General features: G+C 47.8%; 2 protein-coding genes across 6 annotated transcripts in view; one reads left to right on the top strand and one right to left on the bottom strand.

The window, feature by feature from the left end:
• Positions 1-9,919, bottom strand: part of LOC125148618 (mediator of RNA polymerase II transcription subunit 15) — a 69,802-nt gene extending 59,883 nt beyond the window's left edge. For 3 of the 4 annotated variants that reach the window (XM_047826628.1, XM_047826623.1, XM_047826625.1), the window contains exon 1: positions 9,769-9,919. In XM_047826628.1, coding sequence (XP_047682584.1) covers positions 9,769-9,836 — 68 coding nt within the window. In that variant the 5' untranslated portion in view covers positions 9,837-9,919. The remainder of the gene's footprint in view (positions 1-9,768) is intronic. The other variant, XM_047826627.1, reaches the window with a different exon arrangement.
• A 10,943-nt stretch (positions 9,920-20,862) lies between these two features.
• KLHL22 (kelch like family member 22) overlaps positions 20,863-27,723 on the top strand; it is a 40,546-nt gene continuing 33,685 nt past the window's right edge. Inside the window, exons 1-2 of one of the 2 annotated variants that reach the window (XM_047828433.1) lie at positions 20,863-20,930; positions 27,386-27,651. In XM_047828433.1, the coding sequence (XP_047684389.1) occupies positions 27,425-27,651 (227 nt within the window). In that variant the 5' untranslated portion in view covers positions 20,863-20,930; positions 27,386-27,424. Of the gene's footprint in view, positions 20,931-20,953; positions 21,010-27,385; positions 27,652-27,723 lie in introns of those variants that run through there. The other variant, XM_047828434.1, reaches the window with a different exon arrangement.

Raw genomic sequence — 27,723 nt, 5'->3', positions numbered from 1 at the left:
GTGGGTCTCAAATTTGAGTATGCATTCAAAATCAACAAGGATGCTTATTATAAAGGCAGGTTCCTTGACAATGTCAGATGTTGGTAAGGATGTCTGACAAGGGGAACACCCCACGTGGCTGGTGGGAAAAGTAAATGGATACACACCACCTGGGAAAACTGTCTGGCAGACTGCACCCCAACGTCCATCAAGTGTAGAACAGAACAGAAAAGTGATCTGGGGTAGAGTTGCACAATGGATGACACATGGCATAAGTAAGAATGGCTACCTAAAAGGTTGATCACCCATCACAGACATGCTAATTGAAAGAAGCTGCTGAGTGAAAGAAGCCAGACATGGTGTGACTCCAATGACAGGGAAGTTTAGGAACAAACGTCTCCCTGGCCTGGGAAGCCAGAAGAGTGGGGGCACATTGGCTGAAGCACAGGGGGGAGACTGCTGGGTGCTGGGCCTGTTCCAGATGCAGGCCTGGGCTGTGGCTAAGAGGGTGTTTTCAAGTGTGAACATTCATCTGGTAGTGTCATGCTGAAGATGTGTCCTTTTGTCATTCACTGAAGTAGGTTTGTTATACTTCAATATAGAGAGGCACCATGTGAGACAACCAGAGCTCCTAAGCCCTGACCCCATCCTCAGGTTGGACTGGATTGGCCTTGAGCCTGAGTTCCTAGTACACAGCACCTGGTGAGGATTTGCTCTGCATTTTCACAGGCCTGAATCCCTCCAGCATGAATCAGAGCAGACCCATGGCTTTTGGAGGGCACAGAGTGTTCCATCAGGGTTTCTCAGAGCAAATCTGGCATTCTTTGTAACAGGTGCTCCATGCCACACACAGTGGCCAGATCACTCAATAAAACATCACCTCTGATGAGGATTGAGAGGGAGTCAGAAAGGGGAGAGGGGGCAGAAAAGAAGGATGAGCCTCTGGAGGTGTGGAGAGGGGGGAGTTCTGGTCCAGGCCCCTTAGTCCGGATGTGCCCACCTGCCTGTCCCTCTCCTGGACTGGATGCGAGTGGGTCAGCTCAAAGGCAGCTGGGTCACTCCTATTCCCTACCCACCCCTACCCCCCCCCCCTCCAGCAGATTCCCAGGTGGGGAACTTAGAGAAGACTGTGGGGCCAAGGGCAAAGAGAAAACAGGGTCCAGAAGGAGGAGGGAGCAAGACGGAACTTGGCTGTCATTCACCAAGCATGAGCTCCAAGATGTGTATAAATGAGAAAATGGGTAAACCTGAGGGAAGGGTGTACCCAAGCACTCTATACTATCCTTACAATTCTGCATGTTTGAAACACTCTCAAAATAAAAAGCTCAAAGTAAGGAGAACAGGGACTTCAAGAGGTCAAATGTTTTCTCCAAAGGCTCACTGCTCTAAGTAACAGCTATGCCACCTCAAGATACTTAACTCATTCAATCAGTGATCTTTATTAACCCTCACCATGTTAGCAAGTGATTTGTTATTAAAATGGAAGGGAGCATCTCCATCACAGTATAGGTTTCAAGATTATTATACCTGGGCTTCTAATGTATCTTCTTTGTTCTCCAGGATTGGATACTCATTTGTTTATCTGTTAAACAGAACCACCTACTAACTGCCTGGACTCTCCATCTTTAAATTTTTTTTTTTTTAACGTTTATTATTGAGAGACAGAGACAGACAGAGCATGAGCATAGGAGGGGCAGAGAAAGGGGGAGACACAGAATCTGAAGCAGGCTCCAGGCTCTGAGCTGTCAGCACAGAGCCCGACGCAGGGCCTGAACCCACAAACCAGGAGATCATGACCTGAGCTGAAGTCAGATGCTTAACCAACTGAGCCACCCAGGCGCCCCTGAACTCTCCGTCTTTAAATAAATGTCTTGATTAAAAAAAAAAGGCTCAGAATGCGAAGTGGTTCAATGTTTAGGTAGCACTGATGGAGAGAAAGCCCTGGAAGGCCATCAGAAGAGAAGCCAGCACTGCTTTCCACCATCCTACCTGTGATTATTATGCACCTCTTATCTAAGCCAAGGCATCATGCCAGGAGCTCAATGAGATGCAGAGGTATAAGACCAGATCCTACACTCTAGGAATTCATAATACTGTTGGCAAGGCAAAAAAATAATGATGAGTGTAAAAATAGCAAAAAAGAGTTAATCTGTTTAGTACATGCCAGGGTGCACCCAGTGCGGGCCCTACAAACTCAAGTGGAAGTAAGAATTGCCATGGTCTGAGCCATCAGGGCTCATGAGAAGGGGATGATGCCAAAGCCAAACCTCCAATAGGGAAGAGAAAGAACAGAGAAGTATGAAACCAGAGGGCCTGGCATGGAGGAGGGAGCATCTGGCTGGGCCTCTCATACCAGCATGGTGGGAAAGCCATCTGGAAGGACAGTTTCAGACTGAAAGGAGAATGCTTCTTAAAAGGGGTGGAAAGAATCATCTTAGGAAGGCTGTGGTGGCACTCAGGGCCCAGATGAGGGAGGACATCCACACTGAAGGCAGAACACATGTGACTTTCCACCTTATGGTAGCTATCTGTGACCATGGCTCCATCTTCCTCATGTGCACACAGGGCACTTCATCTGGACCACATGTTCTGCTTGCTAACCTGTTCTCAGTATCACTGGGTTATGAACATCTCTTGTGTCATTTTTTTAAAAGATTTTTAAGTAATCTCTACACCCCAAAGTGGGACTCAAACTTACAACCCCAAGATCAAGAGTCACATGTTCTACCGACTGAGCCAGCCAGGTGCCCCTCCCATATCTTTTTTTTTTTTTTAATAAAGTTTATTCATTGGTGGGGAGAGGGAGGGAGTGACCGGAAGAGGGAGAGAAACAGAGAAAATGAATGAGCAGGAGAGGGACAGAAAGAGAGCGGACAGAGGATCCAAAGTGGCCTCTGCACTTACAGCAGAGAGCTCGAGGCAGAGCTCAAATTCAAACTGTGAAATCATGACCTAAGCTGAAGTTGGATACTCAACCAACTGAGCCACCCAGGCGCCCCGTCTCATATCATTTTTTTTAAGCAATTTTAATGTTTATTTATTTTTGAGAGAGAGCGCAAGCGCACAAGTGGAGGAAAGGTGAAGAGAGGGGGACAGAGGATCCGAAGTAGGCTCTGTGCTGACAGCAGAGGCTCGAACCCATAAACCATGAGATCATGACCTGAGCCAAAGTTGACACTTAACTGAGCCACCCAGACACCCTCTCCCATGTCATTTTCTTAAAATTGTTTTCATGTTTATTTATTTTTGAGAGAGAGAGAGAGAGAGAGAGAGAGAGAGAGAGAAACAGAGCATGAGTGGTGAAGGAGCAGAGAGCAGGAGACAGAATCTGAAGCAGGCTCCAGGCTCTGAGACATCAGCACAGAGCCCTACACGGGCCTCAAACCCACATGCAGTGAGATCGTGACCTAAGCCCAAGTCGGAGCTTAACTGCCTGAGCCACTCAGGTGCCCTTCCCATGTCATTTTTAACAGCAGCACTGAACCTGCCATCTCCAGCTCCCACAACAAATCTAATCCAGCTCAACTGCTGGCTAATCTCCCCTGTCCCACTCCTGACTTGATGTGGACATGAGCATCCTCACTGCCAACAGATTTTGAATACTCTCCTGCCTATAGCCTTGCAGGAAACGCCTAAGGAAGTAGACATTTTAAGCTTACGGGAATAAACGGTATTGCCAAATGGCCTTCCAGAAAAATGGCCTCATTTATGTGCCTCCAGCAGCAGCTTGTGAGGAATGTCGGTTTGTCTGCGTCTTCTTGTTCATGGTTCACTTTCTCCAACTTGGGGCACCTGGCTAGCTCAATGGGCAGAGCATGTGACTCTTGATCTCAGGGTTTGGTTTTGTTTTTAAATTTATTTTTGAGAGAGAGAGCACACAAGCCGGGGAGGGGGTAGAGGAGGAGACAGAGAATCTTAAGCAGACTCCATGCTCAGCGCAGAGCCCGATGTGGGGCTCTATCCCATCACCCTGGGATCATGACCTGAGCCAAATTCAAGAGTCAACATTCAACCGACTGAGCCTGAAGCTGAATGTGGGTACATGGGCATGGGGTCTTTATACTACTTGGTTTCTGGATTTAAACATTCCATTTTGAATTCTTAAAAATTCATTAGAATTCCTTTAAAAATGTGCCCTCTAGTATGGAACCAACATTATTGCCCTGAGGAATGCTTTAAGGGGTACTCCCCTGCCCTGCATGACAGTGGTATGATGATCATGTGACCACCGGGAATGCCAAACATGGAGCCTGGGCTAACCACCCACCTTGTCACAAATGGTAGTAAGAGTCGGAAGACTTCTGGTCAGGAATGGATGTTAAGGGCTGCAGGTGTGGCAGGTGGGTGGGATCTCTTACAAAAGGGAGCTGGTGAGGCTGGGAGGCTGGCTACAGCCTGTGTGGAGGCCAAAGATCATCAGAGGCTTGCTGGCTGGCCCTTCTGCCACTGTTTGGGTCGCACTGACTCACAGGGAGTTGCTAAAACGGATGCCCACTGGCACTTGGCTTGGGTTAATTTCCAGAGCTGCCATCTCCCCTCTACCCCTAAAAAAGGCATGACCTCTTTCAGATTATAAGGCAGTTTGCCTCTCCTGTCCTGCCATGGTTCAGCAAACATTCATTTGTAATATGCAGAGCATAACTATAAGCAGCAGTGACTTCTCCTCTACACCTCAGTTTCTTCCCCTTAAAAACAGGAGTAACAAGTGCATCGAATGACCCTGCAGGCATGAAGTCAATGGGCTAACATAGGTCACCTCCTGCAGCGGGGGTTCATGTCAGCTGCTGTGTTGCTGCTGTTGAGGAAGCCCTGGACCCCTGAGCAGATGAGGGCTCACATCCCTTCAGGTTACTGTCACTTCTGGTCTAGAGGCAGTAGGGCCAAGGGTCAAGACTCTTGAAGTCAATGGCTCCACGATCACTTCCTGATTGCTGTCAGGGGCAGCAAGGCTTAAGGTGGTCAGACAGATGGGCCCCTGGCCTCAGGGAATGAACATTTTAGTGGTGGCTTATACACAGAAGCCTGCAAGCCAGCCCAGTTGTTGAGATACGGACCAGGCTATCAAGAAAGCAGAGGAGCTCAGGAACTTCCCCACTGGAAAACAAGGGCCAGAATCGCACCAGGAGGGTACCAGGCTGTTGGGATGCCTGAACATGATAAGCCACAGAAAAAGCTCACCCAAGACTCGCTCACTTCTGCTTGGAGGATAAAACATAACCCACAGGCAGAATCTAGACATGCAAGTTTCAGGGCACTCCCCATCCTTCTTCCCTAAGGCCTCTCCAGGACCTTGGAAGTTGCTATTCAGTTGTTTGTTCTTTGTTCCTTATGTTTTGTTTTGCTTTGTTTTATTACGTTTCTGGCTAAGTAGCACTCAACTTTCTCCTTATGGTACAGGCAGAAAGCTCTCCATCTCTTAGGTCCCAACTTGGAGCTCAAATCTCTTTCAGAGGCTGACTTGTCTGCCCTGAGTCTGCTTCATGCTCCCTAATCTCCTGGCACTTGAGTAGAGAGCCCTGATACACGCTGCCCTTCCCCCACCACCAGTATCTCCTCCCCTCTGCAATCTGTTCAACCCAACAGACATTTATTTATTTCATGTCTATATGTGCAACATGCTGTACTAAGAAGTGGGAGGCATAAAAAGTCTCAAGAATAAGATGGAAGAAAAATTTAGAAGAACCGGAAGAAGTGATTGACGAAGTCCTTTCATTCATTCACTGCTTACCTACTCCATTCCAGGCACAGTGCTGGCAACTACAAATACATGCTTGTTCTCTGGGATTCCAGAGACCAGACCCATGGTCAACACTAATCCAACAATTCCCCCAGGAAGGCCCAAGGCCCACAAAGGCCAGCTTGAGAACTCTAAGGGGGGCTTCTCCTGGAGTGCTGCGGGGACGGTAGATGTTCAATGAAGAAATGATCTGAACTCACCAACAACATCACAACTATCCTACCCACGAGCTCCTTTAAGTGTCATCAACTCCCATAACCAGCCTTGGGGGTTTCACCTTCACCTTCCAGGGCTCAGGTGGAGGTCTTTTTATTTTCCCTCCACCTTCCCTGTTAAGACAGACTGGACTCCAGCCATTTCATAGATAAAGATGATGATCCAGAAAGGTTAAGTATCCTGCACATGGTCACTTGGGCTAACAAGTAGAGAAAATGGGGTTTCCAGAGCTTCACAATGCACGCTGGCACAGGTAAAGAAGACCACTGTAGAGAGAGCGGTGCATGCAGCCTCTAGGAAAACACTTACTCTTGCACATCTCAACAAGTGTTTTATTTGCCAGGTGCCATGTTTCATAGGACTGGGGTCCTCCCACCAGACACTACAAGGGGCTGAGAGCCAACACATCGAAGGAGGTGACCCACTTTGGCCAGGTAGGCAGGGAAGGATCTGGAGTATTTGTTATTTAAGCAGACATTTAAAGGAAAGGAAGAGAAACTGGTCATAAGTGGAGGGGGGGGGGGGGGGAGTCTACCCATTGTCAAATACCCTAAATACTTGGTAATAACTTGTTTAAAAAGAGAGGAAAAAAAACTTAGAGTGTTCAAGAAGCTGAAAAACCAGAGAGAATGGAGCAAGTTGGGGGGTTTGAGAAGAGGTGACTAGGCCAGGCCACCTGGAGTCTTATTAATGCTAAGAGAAGTCACAGAAGGTTTTCAGCAGGGCAGCAGAGAGCAAGGGGAGGTGCAGTCCAGAATGGGCCCAAATGAGGTAGAGGGTCCCTGCAAGGGCTCTCCTAACCAGCCCCAACTCAAAACTGCTTTTTCTCATGATGGACAAGAGACTAGATTATTGGGCCTGTGATCTGAAGCACTGTTCTCTTGGTAGATACTCAAGAGCAAGATGGAGAGAGTGAACGAGCTATCAGATGCTTCTCCTTCTGTTGAAACTCCCCAGCTCTTTACTATGCTTTCTTTACTCCCTCACTCATCTATAAACTACTCGGGTTCAAAACATTTCCCAAGATATCCACCTTCAACCAACAGCATGAACACCAGAGGAAGTCAGAATTAAACCCATGAACACAACAAATCAAGGTACCAAGAATCATGATTTTCAAAGTGAACCATAGAGATAAAACAGACAAATCTGCGAACTCAGAACACCACATCATGTTAGGCAGACAACCTCTGAAACTGCTCATCCCAGCAGTGGTAGCAGAAGGGCTCCCAAAGGTGTTCATGGGAATCCATGAACACGCTACGTTATATTTACAGAGATAATTAAAGTTATGCACTTTAAAATAGGAACATCACCCTGGATTATCTGAGCGGCTCCAATCTAATCTGAGTCTTTACTAGAGAATTTTCTTGGCTGAAGTCAGAAAGATGCAGTAGAAGAACCCACACCTAATGGAGGGGGCCAAAATACAAAGTGTGAGACTGAATACAGGCCGCTTCCAGGAACAAAGACTGACCACTAGCTAACAAATAGTAAGGCACAAGAACACCTCAGTCCTACAACTGCATAGACTGAATCTGACCAACAACCTGAATGAGCCTGAAAAGCAAATTCTACTGCAAAGCCTCTGGGGGAAAAAATGCACACCTAACCAACGTCTTGATTTCAGCTCTGTAAGACCCTAAGCAGAAGACTCAGCTGAGTCCACCTAGATCTCGGATCTACAGAAACTGCCAGGTAATAAATTTGTGTTGTTTTAAGCCACTGTATTTGTGGTATTTTGTTACGGCAACTAGGGAAAAACTAACACACAAGCAGCTATCTGGCAGAAAGGAAAGGAAAAGGAGGGGAGGGGAGGGGAGGGGAGGGGAGGGGAGCAAAGCGGAGGGAAGCGAAGGGAAGAGAAGGGAAGCAAGGGAAGCGAAGGGAAGGGAGGAAAGGAAAAGAAAAGAAAGAATCCAACTTCCCTAGAAGCAGAAGGAAGTTGAATTATGAAGTATACAGTCAGTCCTTGACACCCAGAGACTCTTCAATCGCCCTCCTTAACCTCTGACTCTCCCCCCACCCTCCCCAATTTCCTTTGATGACAACTCATCCGTCTGGTTCTTTGGTCTCCCCAAAGAGAAATCACTGCCCCGGGGGCTTTTCTTGCAGGAGCTCTGAAGTGGACCATCCATCAAGATTTCAGCTATAGACAACTCCAGGGTATCCAAAAAACCCCAAAAGCCAAAAAACAAAAAAACCCAGTATTATCAGATTCTGCAATATCTGCAGAATTGTCCCCAGACTATTCCATGGCAGTGCCCAGAGCCACTAACTCTACAGTCCCTATGCCTTCCACTGTACTAAGAGGCTTCCCAGCATTCCATCCCACTTCCTTCCTTTCACACTGCTGCATTCCACCCCCTCCAAGTTAGTCATCAAGAACTGTCTATGCTTGCTCTCCCCTATCTCTGGAATGGTCTTCCTCTTTCAGTTTCCACCACTGTCTACTGCAGACCTTTATAATCTCCTGCCGACTAGGTCATTCCACAACCATTTTATGGAGCAACGTGACAGGCAGTGATCTAGCAGTAAGAATATAGGGACGAAAAATGAAAGGTCCCCAAACCCCAAGAGTTCAAAACTCATAATGGCCTAATTGGCCTCTCTCTCTCTCTCCTCTGTTCTTGATCCATCTCCAGGGACTCAGGGAATCTTCCCAACTTTGGCATTTCACTACCTCAAAGCAGGCCACATGCCAAATACAGGCTCAACTCCTTAGCACAGCACTCCCACCACTAACATGTCAGCACCTGCTCACCCTCATTCCATTGCCATCTCCTGAACCTCCTTACCCCTCAAACTCCAGAAACCAGCCTACAGCAATGTCCTCCATGCAGTGAGCATTCACACTTCTCCACTCTTCAGCCTGGAACGATGGCCTTTCACACTCCTACTTGTTTTTTTAGGGCTCAGTTTATTCGTTACCTACTCCACAGACTGCTCTTGGTCTGCTCAAGCAAACTGACAATTCCTCCCAGAAGAAAGAAGGCACTGTAACTACTCCTTTGTGGTAGCGCGTTCCCCGAGGGCAGAAGCTGTCTCAGGTAAATTTGTGGCTATCACCACACCAGTAAGCTCAGTAAAAGACTGCTAAACGAAACAAGTAGTCGGTGGTGAAGCCTAGGGCGCACTGGCAGCATGGAAGGGTTCAGCAGCTGAAACTGGGGACAAGGCACTAACTAACCCCAGCTCTTCATTCCGTCCTCCCAACCAAAGGTCGCTTCCTGACAACCTCTTCCTGCCACCCCTCGAGAAATCCACACTGGGGCGGGACTGGGGGGGCGGCGGAGGCAGGTTACCCCTAGATTCTCCATCCCCTACCGCCCTCAGCCCCAAGCACCTAGCCTCCGAACCTCATCCTCCAGCCACCCTCTTCCAATTTCTTTCTCTCATTCTGATGCGCTTTTCTTAAAGAGGAATCACAAAACACCCAGATCTGCTAAAGCCGCCACGGGCTGCCCCTTTCCTTTTTCGAATTCAGTGTGATTCAAAGCAGGGGAAAGTCTGCAACCAAAGCACACAAATGACGAATGAGAAAGCTCAGGACGATGACTCATAACCCAGGGCTCGCTGGTTTGCAGAGTTCGGCCCCAGGAAAGCTAACCAACAGTCCGTATCAGCGAAGAACGGAAGGGACAGCCGAAGGCTCGGCCGCGCCCTGTAACTCACGCGAGTCCCTGGCGCCTTCGGCCTCCCGGCACCCCCAAGCCCCCGCGGGTCCGGCCGCCCTAGGTCTCCCACAGGTCCGGCCCGGCCTCGCCCTCCGCGCGCAGGGGGGCTGAGGGTGGAAAGGTCCGGGGATCTCGGCCTCTAGACCGGCCCCTACTCACATTTGACTGACCAACTTCTGCCGGAAGGCGGCGCTCCGCCAGTCGGTCTCCTGCCCCGAAACGTCCATGCCGGTCCCTCCGCTCCCACCGCCCCCGTCCCGCTCTGCCGCCGCTGCCGCCGCCTCTACCGCAGCGCCAGGCCTAAACCCGGAAGCCGTTGGAGGCGCCTCCGCCGCGCCGGAAGCCGAGCGGGGATTGTGGGAAATGGAGTCGCGCGCGAGGGCCTATGGGAAATGGAGTTTCAAGGCCCAGCGGGGTGACTTCTCGGCGCCCGCCCCCTCCCGCGTACCCCAAATCGCTGGCCTCTCTCCCAGCGCGGCTGTCGCGTGGGACGTTGAGCCCACATGCTCTGGGCTGACGAGAGCCGGTGGGCGGGAAACATGGCTGCATAGTAGTCCTGATACTGCCCTTAGCAGGCCCACGCTGGCCACCTGCATTTCTTGCGACCCTACTGCGTGCTAGTCTCACCAAATCAATGAGATCCGCACGTTTGGGCAGAGCTGCTAGCAGTCTACAGATGAAATGGAAAAATTGTTTATCTGTCAAATATTTATCAGCACCTACTGTGAGCCGAGTACTGTGCCAACATGGTCCGGGTTCTGCTTTCCTGCCACTACCTTGCAGCGCCACATGCAAAGCGTGACCAGATAGACTTTTGTTACTGCTTCTGTTAAGACTTGCAGAATCTCATATCCCACTGTATTTTGTAAGGGGTGGGGATGTAAGGAGCCTAAACTAAATCACGTTAAGTTTTAGACATGGGAAATCTTGCTTGGCCCAAGAGCCATGTCCTGTTCATGGAGAACACAGCCCAGATCCTCGCTGGTGGCCAGATACCACACAGACTTGTTGGGTGGAGGCAAGTGAGCTGGAGGTAGGATGCAAGGGAGTGAGAGGGCCTGAGGATGCTTTTAGAAGGATAAAAGTTCTGCTGGGTAGGATATATGTGGCCCTTGTCAGTGCCAAAGGGAAGGGAGGATAAGTGGCAAAAATTCTGAGCCAAAATGGTCCACAAGTGCCAAGTGGACAATCACCAACATGAGCCTCAGAGAGAATGAGCTGGCACCTACTGTTGCCTGTTGAGTGCCAGGCCCAGGCTAGGCTGGGTACACCCCCTGTCTGGGTGTCCCAGGCAGGAGCTTAGGGTGGGGTGGAAATTGAGAGAGGAAATCGTGACAGTTTTCCCAGAAAGGCCCCTCTTGCCTACAGGGTTTCGGGTCTTGAGTCTATAAGAAAGCTTTTCACATCTTCAAGCTTTTTTTGCTCATTCTCCTGAAAATAAGTTTTAAAACTCTGTATTTAGGATGATCAATTTGTTCTGGTTTCTCTAGGACTCTGTGGACTTTAGTTCTGAGATTCCTGCATCTCTGCAACTCCCTGAATCTAGGCCAACTGGCATAGTTGATGACCCTATCTATATCCCTCTTGCACATTTGTTTTCCTCTTGCACATTTTTAAAAAACATATAATTTGGAGCACCTGGGTGGCTCAGTTGGTTAAGCATCCGACTTTGGCACAGGTCATGATCTCACAGTTTGTGGGTTTAGGCCCTGCATGAGGCTCCGTGCTGACAGCTCAGAGCCTGGAGCCTGCTTAGGATTCTGTCTCCCTCTCGCTCTCTGCCCCTCCCCCACTTGTGTGCACGCATGTGCTCTCTCTCTCTCTCTCTCTCTCTTAAAAATAAATAAGCACTTTTTAAAAATTGAGACATAATTCACATACCATATAATTCACCATTTTAAAGTGTATAATTCAGTGTTTTTTAGTATTATTCACACATTCATGAGGTTGGACAACCATCGCCACTCTCTTACACATATTAATTTTTTTAAGTAGGCTTCACACTCAGCATAGGGCTTAAACTTATGACCCTGAAATCAAGAGTCACATGCTCTACCGTTTGAGCCAGCCAGGTACCCCACTCTTGCATATTTTTAAGTTGACATTTAAATACTTTTCTGTGCATCACTGGAAAGGTATGACTGCAGTGTATCCTATATTGTATATGGGCTCCAAATGCATTTTTTTTCTTTTTTTTTTTTTAAGTATGTTTCATGCCCGGTGCAGAACCCAACATAGGGCTTGAACTCATGACCCCAAGATCAAGACCTAAGCTTAGAACAAGAGTTGGACTTGGGGCACCTGGGTGGCTCAATCAGTTAAGCATCTGACTTCAGCTCAGGTCATGATCTCACAGTTCACAAGTTCGAGCCCCGCATGCTGACAGTTCACAGCCTGCAGCCTGCTTTGAATTCTGTGTGTGTGTGTCTCTCTCTGCCCCTCCCCTGCTCACACTCTCTCTGTCTGTCTCTCTCTCAAAAATAAACATTAAAAATAAAAAAAAAAAAAGAGGTGGACACTTAACTAACTGAACCACCCAAGCATCTCTGTATTTTATTTATTTATTTTGAGAGAGAGAGCAGGGGAGGGGCAGAGAGAGAGAGAGAGAGGGAGGAAGAGAATCCCAAGTAGGCTCCACACTGTCAGTGCAGAGCCCAATGTAGGGCTCAATCCCACAAACTGTGAGATCATGACCTGAGCTAAAATCAAGAGTGGGACGCTCAACCGACTGAGCCACCCAGGTGCCTCAACCACCCCTGCATTTGTTCTTCATGTCCTTGGGCCTGCACATTCCATTCATCAATTTATGGAAAACATTGGCTCATAACCTCATTGGTAAAGCCAGTCCTCACTGTCAAATCCTTGGGCAAATGAGACTGAGACTTCCTAGGGTTCTGAAAGTAGAGAGTGAACTTCCTATCATGTTTAACCAAAATGAGCATTGACATTTCTCCCCCTTCTGCACTCTGTTTTGGGAAGGCTGATAGACACAGAGATTCACAGACAGACAGAGACTGGGAGCTTGTCAAGAGTTTGTCACTGGGATAAAATTAAGTGCTACCCCCTTTGCTGTTTGCTCCAGAGCTCTATTTCTACTTGTCCCTTTGCGGCCCAGAGGTGGTAACTCCTAGGGCAGTGGTCTTTGGTTAGAATCTGGATGGGTGGCCAGGGAAGGAGAGGAGGTAGAGACAACCATAGACTTCCTAGCCTCAGGGAGACAGGAAGTCCATGGGAAGGTGGATCCTGAAATGGACCTGTACTCTCTCAGCACCTGCAGACCCCCCTGGGGACCTCAGTGTGAAAGTGGGTAGTTTAGACCCTGAAAAGGAAATGATGGAGGAAGCTGAAGCCATTCCCAGGCTTGACCAATATCCCACACCACTTGAAGGTAAAGTCTCTGCCCTCCTGGTTCCTGCAGGCTACCTTGCCATTGCTGGATCCTGTCACTGGCCACACATTTTATGAATATGATCCTGGGCCCTGCAGGAACTGGGAGCTGGAGGCTTCTGGGGCAGATGAAACTTCCCTGTAGGGAGCCTTGCACATGATCTTTGAGCATTTGTCTCTGTCTCCCTTCAGCCTCATGTGAGGACCCCTCTGATTCCCCACCTTGTTTTGGTGCTCAATCCATGGAAGGTACTCAGCTGCCCCTCTTTCCACCCTAGCACCCTCTACTGTGTTAACCTGGAGCCTCCAATCACCTCTTTGTGTGTGGATGGGGGTGGGGGGCGGTGGCGGTGATTATTGCTTCTACAAACAATACATGAAAACTTTAGAAAGGACCAAACATAAATCCCATCTATCAAAGGCAGCCATTATTTATATTTTGATAAATTTTCCTTTTCTCTCTTTCTCTCTCCATTAGTTTAAAAAATACAACAAATCATGGTGTAGCTGCCATTTGATCCTGTGCTGTAAACCTACCATTGTAGAATCAGCATCTCCCAAGGATTAACAAATATTTAGCAATTGGAATTTTAATTATTATTTATTTATTGTTTTTTCTTTAAAAAAATTTTTTTTAAGTTTATTTACTTTTGGGAGAGAGAGAGAGATACAAAGACAGAGACAGAGTGCAAGTGGGGGAGGGGCAGAGAAAGAGGGAGATACAGAATCTGAAGCAGGCTCCAGGTTCTGTTCTGCCAGCACAGAGCTCGACGTGCGGCTCAGACCCATGAACCATGAGATCATGACCTGAGCCAAAGCTGGACCCAACCAACTGACCCACCCAGGGTCAACCAACTGACCCACCCAGGCGTCCCTAATTATAATTTAGATTATAAAACTACATCATGGGAAAACCTATAAACAATCAACTGTAACCGGTGTAAAATATAATTTTAGTAATAGTATCATATACTGACTATGAAATCTGTCATCTTAGTCATTCCCCTGTTCTTGGACCTTTAGATTGTGGATGTTTCATTTCCTATTACAGATAATGTGTGACAAACATCTTTGTGCACAGATCTCTGTTAGTGTTTCAGAAAATTTCCGCAGCCCAGACCTGAGTCCTGGGTCCTGGGGACATACATTTGTAAGCTCTAAATTCATGCATTAAACATATTATAGAATAATTTTTTTAAATAGGTAAAATCATAACTTTCAAGCAGATATTAACTTATTGAAGAGAAAGCTGTTAGGGGCACCTGGCTGGCTCAGTTGGTAGAGCATGCAAGTCTTTTTTTTTTTGTTGTTTTTTTTTAATGTTTATTTATTTTTGAGAGAGAGGGAGAGAGGGAGACAGAGGATCTGAAGCAGACTCTTGGATGAATGCAGAGAGCCCGATGCAGGGCTCAAACCCACAAGCCATGAGGTCATGACCTGAGCCGGAGTCGGACTCTCAACAGACTGAGCCACCTAAGCTGCCCAAGCGTACAACTTTTGATCAGGGTCCTGAGTTCAAGCCCCATGTTGGGTGTGGTGGCTACACGAAAGAAAGAAAGAAAGAGGAAGCTGGTAATATATTACCAGCTTTTTAGTATTTGAGAATATTGCACTGAATATGTAAATGAGATAAAACTGGCCTCTTCTGCAGTGGGCGAGAGAAACCATTTGAATCTCCACCTGATATGATTTGCATGTCTACGGACAAGAATTATTTTGCATTGCTATTATCTACATTGGACAGAGTAGTAAATCAGCTAGGGTAAGGAAAGACTAGAATCCGATAGATGAGAAGGGTATATTCTACACAATGCACAGTACCCCTTGAAGCATGAATTTTCCTTAAGTGCCTATCACATAATTTTTACAATTTTCTACTTTTTTCCAAGAAGAAAGCACTTTGCATGCCCACCAGCGGTTGTCACATTGTAGACTACAAAATTCAGTCTGGGTGAAACTACAGATCAAAGGACCTGGTTTCTTCAACAAGAAGAAAAATACAACATGAAAGGGAACTCAAAGATTAAAGGAGACTTTCGAGGTATCCCAACTATATGAACTATGAGTATGAGATCCTCGTTTGGATCTTGATTCAAATAAACTTCAAAAAGCAACAAAGAAGAACGTGTATAGGATAATAGGGAAATGTGATCCCTTGACTACTTGGTGATATTAAGAAATTATTGTTAATTGTGTGTGTGAGAGAATGGAACTGTGTGGGTGGAAGAGGTCAAAGGCAGGATGTTTACACAGCGGACCCTTGAGCTACTCAGCGGTTAGTGTTGCCAACTCCTGAGAAGCTGAAAATCTGCAAATCGTTTCTAAGTCCTCCAAACTTAACTACTAATAGCCTACTATTGACTGGGACTCTTACTGATAACATGGCCAGTTAACACCTATTTTATATACTTATTATAGGCTGTATTCTTACAACAAAGTAGACTAGAGAAAAGAAACTATTATTAAGAAAATTGTAAGAGGGGGCACCTGGCTGCCTCAATTAGTAGAGCATGTGTCGTGAGTTCAAGCCCCACGTTGGACATGGAGTCTACTTAAATAAATAAATAAATTATTTATTTATTTATTAAAAAGAAAATCATAAAGGAAAGTACATTTACAGTACTCTACTGTAAAAAGTCCATGTGTAAGTGGACCTGTGCAGTTCCAATCCAAGTTGTTTCAAGGTCAACTGAATTTATAAGGCTTGGTGGGGGCAGGTCTTTTAGTGTTGGAGCCAGAGTAGAATTGGGCAGAACTCCTGATATATAATAGTTTGGGGGTGATGGGCACAGCTAGAGGAGGGTTTGGAAACAGCCCTGAGGAGTAAAAAGTCTTGAAGGCACCCTGTCTTGAGCTATCTGCTACACATTGAGCTATCTGCTGTACTGACATGGGACTATTCCTTCTGATGGTGGCTAGGGCTAGTTGAATAGCCTATTGTTCAGATAAATAGATTCTCAGGAAGTTCCTGAAAGAAACAATACAGTTATTTGCAACCTCATCCTTCTGGATAAAGTCCTGTTCACCCAGTGTGGCATAATAAGAAGTCATCTTGATGGAGACAAGGAGCTAAAGTTTAGGATGGCTTTAATCCTCAAAGCTCTTGTTTTCTGCACAAATGTTAGGATATGAATCTTTTCACAATTTGTCCTTGTCACTTACTGAAAGTTATTGCTACATCACCACCTCTAGATCGCCTGCTATAGGTCATTCCACAGTGCCAATGCACCATAGTTTATTGATGGACATTCACTTTGATTCTGCTTTTTCACAATTGAAAACATCCTCTGCCATGCTGTCTTACATCCTTCTGGGGATATTTCTCCAATACAGACACCCAGAAGTGGAATCATTGGTTGCAGAGATCCACTTTACATTTTATTTAAATGGTAATAGCTGCTGCCAATTGTTTTAGGGTATTAGTTATCTAATGCTACTGCATAAAAAATTACTCCACAGCCAAGCAGCTTATGACAGCAGTGATAAACACTATCTTTCACAGGTTTTTTTAAAAAAAATTTTAACATTTATTTATTTTTTAGAGACAGAGACAGAGCATGAGCAGGGGAGGGGCAGAGAAAAAGGGAGACACAGAATCTGAAGCAGGCTCCAGGCTCTGAACTGTCAGCACAGAGCCCCATGTGGGGCTTGAACTCACAAACCACGAGTTCATGACCTGAGCTGAAGTTGGACACTCAACTAATTGAGCCACCCAGGCGCCCTTCACAGTTTTTTAAAAAAAAATTTTTTTTTTTAACGTTTATTTATTTTGGGGACAGAGAGAGACAGAGCATGAACGGGGGAGGGGCAGAGAGAGAGAGGGAGACACAGGATCAGAAACAGACTCCAGGCTCTGAGCCATCAGCCCAGAGCCTGACGCGGGGCTCGAACTCACGGACCGCGAGATCGTGACCTGGCTGAAGTCGGACGCTTAACCGACTGCGCCACCCAGGCGCCCCCACAGTTTTTTTTTTTAACATTTATTTATTTTTGAGAGAGAGAGATGGAGCGCAAGTGAGTGGGGGAGGGGCAGAGAGAGAGGGAGATTCAGAATCCAAAGCAGGATCCAGGCTCTAAGCTCTCAGTATAGAGCCCAACACAGGGCTCGAACTCACAAACCGTGAGATCATGACCTGAGCCGAAGTCAGACGCTTAACTGACTGAGCCACCCAGGTCCCCCTCCTATTTTTCACAGTTTTTAGGGGTCAGGAATTCTGGGGAAGGTTAGCCAGGTCCTGGCTCAGTCTCCCTTGAAGTTCCAGGTAGATGCGGGACTTCAGAAGACTATAGTCTGGCAGAGAGACTGGAGGATCGACCTCCAATACAGTTCACTCATGGCCAGCAAGCTAGTGGCTGGCTTTGACAGAGCTGTTCGTTCTGTGGAGGCCTCTTCTTAGGGCTGCTTGAGTGACTTCAGGACATGGTGGCTCACTTGCTGCAGACTCAACAAGACAGAAGCTGCAAAACCTCATATGACCTGGCCTTGAAAACCACAGGCTTTTTCTTCTGCCTCATTCCATTCCTTGGAAGGCAGTCACTAAGTACCGCCCATATTCAAGGAGAGGAAGATTAGGCTTTACTTTTTGAAGGGAGGAGAGTCAAAGAATTTGCAGATATATTTTAAAAATACCGTGTGCTCCAAACTTGTCATTCTGATTTACATTCTTATCAGCAATGTATGTATTCTTACCCACACCAACCAACACTGGATCTCATCCTATTTTATATTTGCCTTGCTGATGTTGACAAAGAGACTCTCCTTGACCGAACTTTAGTCAGGCTTCTCTGAGCCCTCTTCTCAACCAGGCCTCAGCCTTGGCCCCCTTGGCCTACCTAGCTCAGCCTTAGCAAAGAATTCTACTAAGTCAGTTTAGGGAGCATCCCCCACCTTTGATATCTAGTCAAGTTCTTCATCCCCCAGCTCTGATAACCCTGGTGGGCCAGTTTAGCAAGAATCTCCCTATCTTGATGTCTGATTTTAGTACTCTTACATCTACTGATCCTCTCAGTCTGCTCTTTGGCTATAAATCCCCAGCTCTCTTTGCTGTATTCAGGGTGGAGCCTGATCTCTTTCCCTATTGACATACCCCTATTACAATAGCCTTCCTGAATAGTCTTCCTTACTGTTTTAACAACTGTCAGATTAATTTTTTCATTAACAATGTGTGAAAACGTGGTGTATTGTTTGCACTTCCTGATTATTAATGAAATTCAACTTGACTTCCTTTGTTTATAGCCACTGGGACTTCTTTTTCTGTGAGTTTCTAGTAAATATCTTTTACTATTTTTCTGGCTGGTTGACTTTCTCATTCTCAATTTTTAGAAGTTCCTTATTTATTCTGGATAATAATCTTTTGTCTGTTATATATGTTGCAAAAAACATTCACTGATATATTTATTGTATCATTTGTGTTTTTGTTTTTTCTTTCACTGATGTTGATGATTCTCTCAGGCATTAAATGATTTGTTTATCCTCTTTTGAGTATTCTCCATTCATGTCCATTTCCACTTAACTGGAAATTCCTAATATCTTTTTGTTTTTAACTTTTAAGTTTTATTTATTTATTTTGACAGAGAGAGAGAGAGAGAGTGCGGAAGGGGCAGAGAGAGGGAGAGAGAAAGAATCCCAAGCAGGCTCCATACTGTCAGTGGAGTACCCGATGTGGGGCTCGAACTCATGAACCACAAGATCATGACCTGAGCCAAAATTAAGAGTTGGACACTTAAGCAACTGAGCCATCCAGGAGTCCCTGATCTGAGTACATTTTGAGATGATGGTCGCTCTAGCTCTGAGAAGACTTGGGAATGTCCTCTCTTCTCAGTCCTGGCCAGCATCCCACTTTGCTCTTGGCCTGCTCCCCTTCACTCATTCTCATTCTCTCTATCCTCCAGCTCCTCCCTCCATCCTGAAGGTGCTGTCTTCAGTCTCTTCTCAAGCTGTGGTCCCATCTGTCCTCATGTCGGAGGCCAGACCCATCCCTGCCATCTTCCGGTCTTCCCCGTCCCCTGTCCTCTCCTCCTTTCACACCTCAGTCACTGAAGGCTGGCTTCTGCCACTCCAAGGGAAGGGCTCCTGTAAACACACCAAAGGCCTCCCCGTAGCAGATCCAGGGGCTTTGCCTCCTGTCCCCTCTGGGGCCACCCTCACACGTGGACCTTTGAGATTACTCTTCCCCTGTCTCCTCTATGGGTTCCTGCTTTCTGGGTGTCCCCTGGAACATCAATGTGCCTCATGCTCTGTCTTCAACTCACTCTCCTTTCATCACACATGTACTAGTTTGGTGTATCACCTCTGGCTAAAGTGCATGATGTCCATGACTTTACCTCTAGGCTGAAAGGTCCTTAGCTGGACATGTGTAGTTTCCTTACCCTGCCTGGGGCCAAAGTGAGCCTAGTCTTCCCCCAAACCTGCTCTTGCTCCAATGTCCTTGTGATGTGGGTAGCCTCATTGTTCTGCACCATCTCTTGGGCTCACTCTTCCTCCCACATCATTCATGTGGGAAGGAGAACCTGTGTCCTTCCCGGGTTTCCAGCCAGCGCCAACCTGTCTGCACTCCCTGCCCATCTGAGGCTATAGCTTCACTGCTGCCCTTATACTTGGCCTCCTCCCATCCTGTAGTCCTGAGTCTGCAACCCACCTTGGCATCTGCCATCCCTAGCTGAAGGCTGCCCTCCCGGCCACATCCACCTGCACCTCCAGAGGTAGTGTCTGCTTTCGTCTTACCTTCAGGGCCAGAAACTCCTGGTGGCCTCTGGACCATTCATTCCTCCGGATCTCATCTTCGTGCCTCTGCTGACATTCCTCATTCTGGAATGCTTTTCCCACTCTCCCCAAATTCTAATTTGTTGTGTAGCTAGGGGGTCACCTCCTCCAGAAAGCCTTCCCAGAAGTCCACTCCTATTGGGAACCTCTGGTCCTGGAGTCTGGTCCTACTCTCCTGACCCTTGTCTAGACTCTTGGGCAGCTGTGTGGGCTCAGCCAGGACAGTGCCTCTCTTCCTCTTCTACATTCCCCTACACCTTTCTTTTTAACCAGGAGCCATCCCTAGCCACATCCTTCCACCACAGCTCCACCACCCTCCATATTATACCTCTCATCAAAAACGGTGTGGAACACCCCAACTTTATCTATCAGGAGGCTCTGCTGGCTGGAACCTCTGGACAGGGCAATTACAAACGAGCCTCGGAGGACAAGATCCTCTTGCAGATGAGGTGTGGAAAAATGAACGCCAAGAGCCTCCTGGCAGACTGCTGGGGTCTTTGGAATGGGAATTGGACTTACTCCAGAATCTTAGTAAACAGGAAAATACCTGTTCACTCTGACCGTGTTCATCTTTTCTCTCCAAGATCCAGCAGAGGGCAGGCGATCAACAGGGGGCCTAAAGGGACCAGGAAAGAAGGAAGCAATGAGTGAGAGATGGAATGAATGAGAATGAGTGAGAGAGATAATGAGGAGAAAAGGAATAAAGGAGGGAAGGGATCGAAGGAATGAGTGAGTGAGGGATGAATAAGTGAGAGCGAAGGATAGATGAAACGAGAGAAGAAAGGAGGAAATAGATTTACGGGCGCGACCCTCCCCAAAAGGCATTGCTGTATTTATTCACTTATTCATTTATTCAGCCCCACTAGGTGTCAAGAGTTAAGTTAAGCCAGATGCAGAGACGCACGTTCACCCGGGCGGCTGTAGCCCTTCTCCACTGAGCCAAGACCGGAGCCGCAATCGCACAAGAGCTGCTTGGGGCGGCGCCCCTCCTCCTGCCCCGGCCGGGCGCCCTTCCCCCAGCCCCCTAGTGAGGCGCCCCCTGGTCTCCGTGCGCACCCTGTCGGCGCCTGCGCAGCGCGGCCATGTGACTCGCTGAGGTCCCGCCCTGCGGCCGCCCGCCCGCCCCGCCCCCGCCTCCCGCGAGTGCGGCCTCGGCTTGCGGCGGCACCAGGTGAGCTGCGAAGCGCGGGTAGGGCGGGCCAGGCGGCAGAGAGCGCGGGTGGTAGGCGGCGGGCGGCCGCTGGGCCTGGGTGAGCAGCTCGGGGGGCGCGGGGACACAGGGGCAGGCGCGGGCCGGAGGCGCGGGAGTGGCGGCCTGAGGCTAGCCCTCGGCCTGACGTGGCGGGGGCGCGGCGGTCGGGACCCCCGGGCGCCGCCCGGGGTGGGGGGCTGGCGCTCGCAGAAGTACCAGGCCTCCGCTTGTAGGCGGGACCCGCCGGCCTTCTAGCTCTCGGGAAGGCCTGTCACCTGCGGCGGGCCTTCCTAGCCGCGACCCTCCGCGCTGCGCGCGGGCGGGTTCTGCAACAGGCGGGCGGGGCGGGGCTGGGCTGCTGCCACCTGGTGTGACCTTGGACCTCGGCCTGCCTGCCTCAGTTTCCTCAGCGGCACACCCAGGCCCAGGGTCGGGGGCCCGCGGGTTGCAGCTGAGGGAGTCCAACCTCGCTGGCTGGCGAGGTTTCCCAAGAAAAGCCGGAGATCGCGCTGTCATTGCAAAATCTCGGGCCCCGAAGCGTTGGCTGCGGGTTCTAATTATTTCCAAGCCTGGGTGGGCTGGAGTCTCGGAGTTGCCATCGCCTGATGCCCAGGGTCCCTTTCGCGCTAGGCGTCCGTGGGGCCGGGCCTGGGCCGTAGGTTTGGCGCGCCAAGATGCCCCAACTCAGCTTTCTGGAAGACTCGTGCCAGAGAGCACCTCAGTTGGCACCTCTGTGATAGCTCCACACTCTGGAAATTGGTACCCACTCCCTCGTCTCCTCTTCCCGACTGTCGTTTTCCCTGTATTGCAGACCTTGCTTCATGCTGCTAAGGATTGGGGTGCATTGAGTGCAGACGCTGTTTTGGGGCTCTACAGAGACCTGAGGAGTGCCTGCGCAGTGAATGGTGTTGAGTTGGGGCACCTGGGTGGCCCAGTCGGTTGAGTATCCGACTTGGGCTTAGGTCATGATCTCACAGTTCTGTGAGTTCGAGCCCACCGACGGGCTCTGTGCTGACAGCTTGGAGCCTGGACCCTGTTTCCTTCCAATTCTGTCTCCTACTCTTTCTGCCCCTTTCCTGCTCCTGTGTGCCGGCGCATGCTGGTGGGCCTGCGCGCGCGCGCGCGCGCTCTCTCTCTCTCTCTCTCAAAAATAAGTAAGCGTTAAAAAAAATTTTTTTTTGAATGGTATTGAGTTGAAAATTCTTTGAAAATGCTTTTGACTCTCATCCATGAGTTCATAAAAAAGCATTTTACATCTTTCAATTTGGGACATAAAGCTTCCTTCCTACTCACCTCAAAAACTTTGAACAACACAAAATGGGGGGGCCTTGCTTGTGATGAGAAGAATCAGAAATGCTATGGAGCCAGAGGGAACTTAATCTAGGGAAGAGCTTCATGATAGAATAACTTCTGTAAAATGAATCGAGAAAGAAGGTGACACCAAGTGAGCGCCCAAGAACATTTCAAATAAAGAATGACATGGGAAAGGAATCCCAAAAGAAGTGTTGCATTTGACCTAATTTTTTATTTTTTGAAGCTTTGTCAATTACTGAAGTATAATTACATTGTGGAATGCTGTTTTTCTTTGTCTTTTTTTAATGTTTTTTTTTGAGAGAGTGAAAGCGCCTGTGGGCTTACACAAGTGGGGGAGGGGAAGAGAGGACAGCAGAGAACCTGACTGGGGACTCAAACACACAAACTGCTAGATCATCTGAGCCAAAGTTGGGTGCTTAACCTACAGAGCCACCCCAGGCACCCCTGATAGGCTGTTTTCATCTAAGTCAACAAAGAGTGAAAAGAAATGCTATTGGTGGGCAAGACAGTGGTTGGAATCAGGTTCTCATACTTTGCTGGTGGGAGAATAAGTTAGTACAACCTCTATAGAGGGCAATTTGGCCATATGCCTTACAATGACAAATATACATTAAAATTAATATGATCCAACAGTTCTGTATCTAGAACATTTTCCTCAGATCACTGCTACATGTGTGGCACATACATCTAAAGGATTTTCAGTATGTAACTGCAAAAGCAGACAATTGGAGGAAACCCAGATGTCTCTCTGAAAAGAACTGGTTAAATATGCTTTATCCATACAATAGACTGTGGGAGGGATATTAAGTTTTCATATGCAAAAGTTAATAAAGGGTGAAATGGTGTAGATTTACAGATTTGCCTTCGAATCTAGATGCCCCCTGAAGGGAAGGTAGAATAGTAGTTTTCTTCCGGGAGAGGATCTGGTTGGGGCATAAGTTGGAGGGAGACTTAAGTTTCACAATATGCCTTTCTGTGCCTTTTGAATTTGAATCATGTGAACATATTAAAAATAAGTTTGAGAATGTAATTTTTATTTTTATTATTTTTTTTTACCATTTGTTTATTATTGAGAGACAGAGACAGACCGTGAGCAGGGGAGGGGCAGAGAGAGGGAGACACAGAATCCAAAGCAGGCTCCAGGCTCAGAGCTGTCAGCACAGAGCCCGATGCGGGGCTCGAACTCACAAACCGTGAGATCATGACCTGAGCCGAAGTCGGACACCCAACCGACTGAGCCACCCAGGCGCCCCAGAGAATGTAATTTTTAAATATTTCATACTGACAGAAAAGTTACTCACCGCCTCTCCCTATCAGATCCTGATGTTTTGTCTTACTTGTTTTTTGTTTGTTTTAAAGAAAGAAAACATTCCCTTTTTCCGTGCTGGAGATAATTCTGATCCTGAATTCCTTTAACGTGTCTATACTATCTTATACCATAACACCTATCTATAAGTAAAATTGAACGGCATTTTGTTGGGTGTTTTCAAACTTTCTGTACTATATTCTGTGGTGTGCTTGTTCCTCTGTGCAGCTTTGAGATTTCTCCATGGTCATGACTATAGCATGAGTTCTAGTTTGCTCATTTTAACTGATATCTAGTGTTCTGTCAGCTCACTGTGTGCAGCATCCGTTCCTCCGAGGATTGACATTTTGGTCGTGGCCAATGCTTGCTTTATGAACAAGGCTGTGAATGTGTTGTGCTCCAAGCTTTGCTCCTTCAGAGCAGGAAGTTGGTTCATTTTTCTTCACACTGCACTCAGCACCTAGCTTAGTTCCTTAATTGTGCTTGGTGAATGTGCTTGGCTTACCCAAGGAGGCAGTCTTCTCATTGTACTGTATTCTGGACTTGTAGTAAGTGTAGCTACCATTGATCCCTTCCCAAAGGGGCAGAAGTGCTGATGTGCTCACAGAGTGTGGGGACTCACTGGGGACTGATGTCTGTTGGAGTAGTCAGTCGCCATTGCCACCACTAGAGACGGAGGCCCTCTTGACTCCCTAATGGTCATGGTAGTGAGGAGGAAGCTGAGGCTTGGAGATGAGCTAAGTGCCCAAAGTCCTGTGATTAGCAGGACTGTGATTAGACAGCCATGGGGTTCTGCAATGTGGGTGAGGTAAAGCCTTAGCTGGTGAGTAGCTAGAACAGCTGCATTGATGGAGCATGCCTGTCATGTTCTTGGTACGGTGACAGAGGGAGAAGTGATTGAGCTAGACCTTGACCAATATGGGGTTATAAAGAAACGGGCCTAGGTGGGAGTCTGAAGGTGTTCAGAGGATGACTCATGTCCCTTTTGGTCTTAGGGCTAGTGATGGTATAGGGGAAGGAACATTTTGAGCCAGATAGCGGGGAGATCTAAGCAGAAGGCAGTAGGGAGCTAGTGCTTGAGAAGCCAGGTGGTATACTCATTGGGCATTTGGGGACTCCCTGCAGCCTGAGCAGGGGAACTCAGGAGGATGGGACAGGAGGAAGCAAACCAGTTGGAGTGTCACTACTGTGGTCTCTGACCCAGAGTGGTGGCCATGGAGGACTAAGTGGATGGGCGTCTGAGATGGGAGAGAATGAATCAGAACTAGAGGGTCTCATAGGACACAAGGTATAAAAAGGAAAAGAGATCAGAGAACATTGAAACCATGAGGTTTCTGACATGGAAATGGTGGCTGTGTGAATAAGAAAACTAGACCAATGGAGAGGGCTGCTGGCTGGATTAGGCATTGAGCTGGAGGTGCATTTGCTAAAAGGCAAAAGATTTATATGATCTGAAGAGAAACTGGAGTATTGCATTTGGGAATATAGGGGAGATTCTTGGGAAAGAGGGGGAGGGCTGGGACAGAGTGTGTTGGCTGAAGGGAAGAGATCAGAAAAGAGGGCATTGCCACGCAGCAGCATATCAGGTCAGAAGTGGTTAGTGGGGGATATCCCTTGGCCTCAGCTGTCTGTGTATGAGCCAGTCTGGGGTGGGAAGGAAGAAGTGGATGGGTGAAGGTCCCAAATCCAGGAGGTACATTGAGGGGGCCAGCACAGAGGGAAATTGAATATGTTGGATGGGAAACAACAATGAGTCCAAAGCAATCAGGTGGAGTGGGGAAGAGGGGGAGGGGAAGGGGGAGGCAGTAGCAAGGGGTGCTCTTGAGCTCTAGTAGTGAGGAGGGAGGCCTCTTCCTTTTGGCAAGTTTTATAGTAGAATCTATTTTTCTTTTTTATTCTCTCTGTCTCTTTTCAATTTTAAGTAGACTCCATGCCCAATGTGGAGCTTGAACTGAAAACCGTGAGATTAAAAGTTGCATGCTCTGCCCACTGAGTCAGCCAGGTACCCCTATAATTTTTTCTCCTAAAGATACAATCCAAGGGAATTGGAGAAGAAACTAATTTGGGGGAGGGGATAGTGGAATGGTGGTAGGTGGGGGAGGCAGATGTTCACAGGCAGTGAGGCAGGTGCACCTCGGGCTATTGCCTGCTGGCTGGGTGTGACAGTGTTGTGGCCTGGAGAGTGCGTAGCTCAGTCCCACAGTGCAGTGCAGGACGGGGTAATCCCCTAACTCAGAGTGAGTGACCCAAGTGTGTTTGAGGTAGGTTTGTTTTACTGACTGGGTTTCTGAGGCTCCAACTCATATTGTGTGCATGTTTTGAACATGCTGACTCAATTATTACAAAGTAACCTTGAATTAAAAACATGATGCAGATATCTTGAATGCAGCAGGTCTAGTTGAAGTTACTGTGCTTGACTCAGAATCTTGGTAAAAGAAGACAAGTCCTGGACCCTTCTCTGGGTCTCCTGGTCACCACTCAGGTCTCTTGTCATTTTTATGCATCCATTCTACATGATGGAACCCAATTTTGTTCTTTCTCTTTCTCTCTCTTTTTTAAGTAAACTCTGTACCCAATGTGGGGCTTGAACTCACAACCCCGAGATTAAAGAGTTGCATGCTCTACTGACTGAGCCAGCCAGGCGCCCCAGTTTTGTCCTTTTATTTACCTATTCAGTTGTTTAATTTTATTTTAAATGTTTATTTATTTTTGAGAGAGAGAGAGGGTGCACACCTGCGGGAGGGGCAGAGAGACCAGGAGATGGAGGATCTTAAACGGGCTCTGCAGCAGAGAGCCTGAAGCAAGGCCCAAACTCACGAACCTTGAGATCATGATCTGAACTGAAGTCAGATGCTTAGCTGACTGTGATACTCAGGCTCTTTTTTTTTTTTTTTTTTTTAATGTTTATTATTTTTGAAAGAGAGAGAGCATACCCACAGGAGGGGCAGACAGAGAGGGAGACAGAGGATCCAGGCAGGCTCCTCACTGTGAGTACAGAGCCTGATGTGGAGCTCAAACTTATGAACTTTGAAATCAAGACCTGAGCTAAAGTTGAACGCTTAACCAACTGAGCCACCAGGCACCCAGGGTTTGTTCTTTCTTAATGGCAGAGAGGAAGAGCTCTTGAGAACCTGTTCTGTGCTGATGCTTTACATTCATTGTTTACCAGTTTTAGACTTTCTGAACAGGAGGGGTGATTTTATTTCCCTTTTTTCATTTGAGGATCCTGAACTCAGGTTGGTCATGCAGTGAATCTGTGGTAGGGCCAGGGCCCCAACCAAGGTCAGTCTGTTTCCAGAACCTTTTGTTTCCCAGAGATGCTAAAGGAGATAAAATTTAATGAAGAATCTTAGAGATGAAGGGACACACAGGTCATCAGGAAGGAGGCTCCAGGTTCAGAAGAGCAGTGGGAGGGAAGAGGAAATTCAGGGGTTTAAGACCACAGGGGCAGGGCACCTGTGTGGCTCATTCAGTTAAATGGCCGACTTGGTCTCAGGTCACAATCTCAACTGTTGGTGAATTCTAGCCCAGCTTGAGTCGGGCTCTGTGCTGACAGCTCAGAGCCTGGAGCCTGCTTCAGATTCTGTGTCTCCCTCTGTATCTGCCCCTCCCCCATTCGCACTCTCTCTATCTCTCAAAACTGAATAAATGTTTAAAAAGAAAAAAAAAAAAACCACAGGGAAGCACAGGTGTGCTGGTGGGAGGAACAAAAGTGCCAGGAGCAGCAGGTGCCACTTGGGAGAAGAGCTGGCCAGTCTGTGTATCGTGTGGTGTTACCTCCCTGGCTTATTCTGTGTCCCCTCTGTCTTGCCAGCTGACAGCCGCAGTGGTGAGGTCTGGTGTGGTGGTCAGGATGGCAGAGGAGCAGGAGTTCACTCAGCTGTGCAAGTTGCCTGTGCAGCCCTCACACCCTCATTGTGTCAACAACACTTACCGGAGTGCACAGCACTCCCAGGCTCTGCTCCGGGGGCTGCTGGCTCTCCGGGACAGTGGCATCCTCTTTGATGTGGTCCTGGTGGTGGAGGGGAGACACATCGAGGCCCATCGAATCCTGCTGGCTGCGTCCTGCGATTACTTCAGGTGAGTTACGTCACGTGTTCTGTTCTTACGAGTAAGGTAACAGGTAGTCCTGGCTCCACTAGGTATTGTGTT

This window comes from Prionailurus viverrinus, chromosome D3 (genome assembly GCF_022837055.1).
Source record: "Prionailurus viverrinus isolate Anna chromosome D3, UM_Priviv_1.0, whole genome shotgun sequence".
NCBI classification, from domain to species: Eukaryota; Metazoa; Chordata; class Mammalia; order Carnivora; family Felidae; genus Prionailurus; species Prionailurus viverrinus.
The sequence above is the reverse complement of the archived record's forward strand: the minus strand, read 5'-3'. Positions and strand labels throughout refer to the sequence as shown.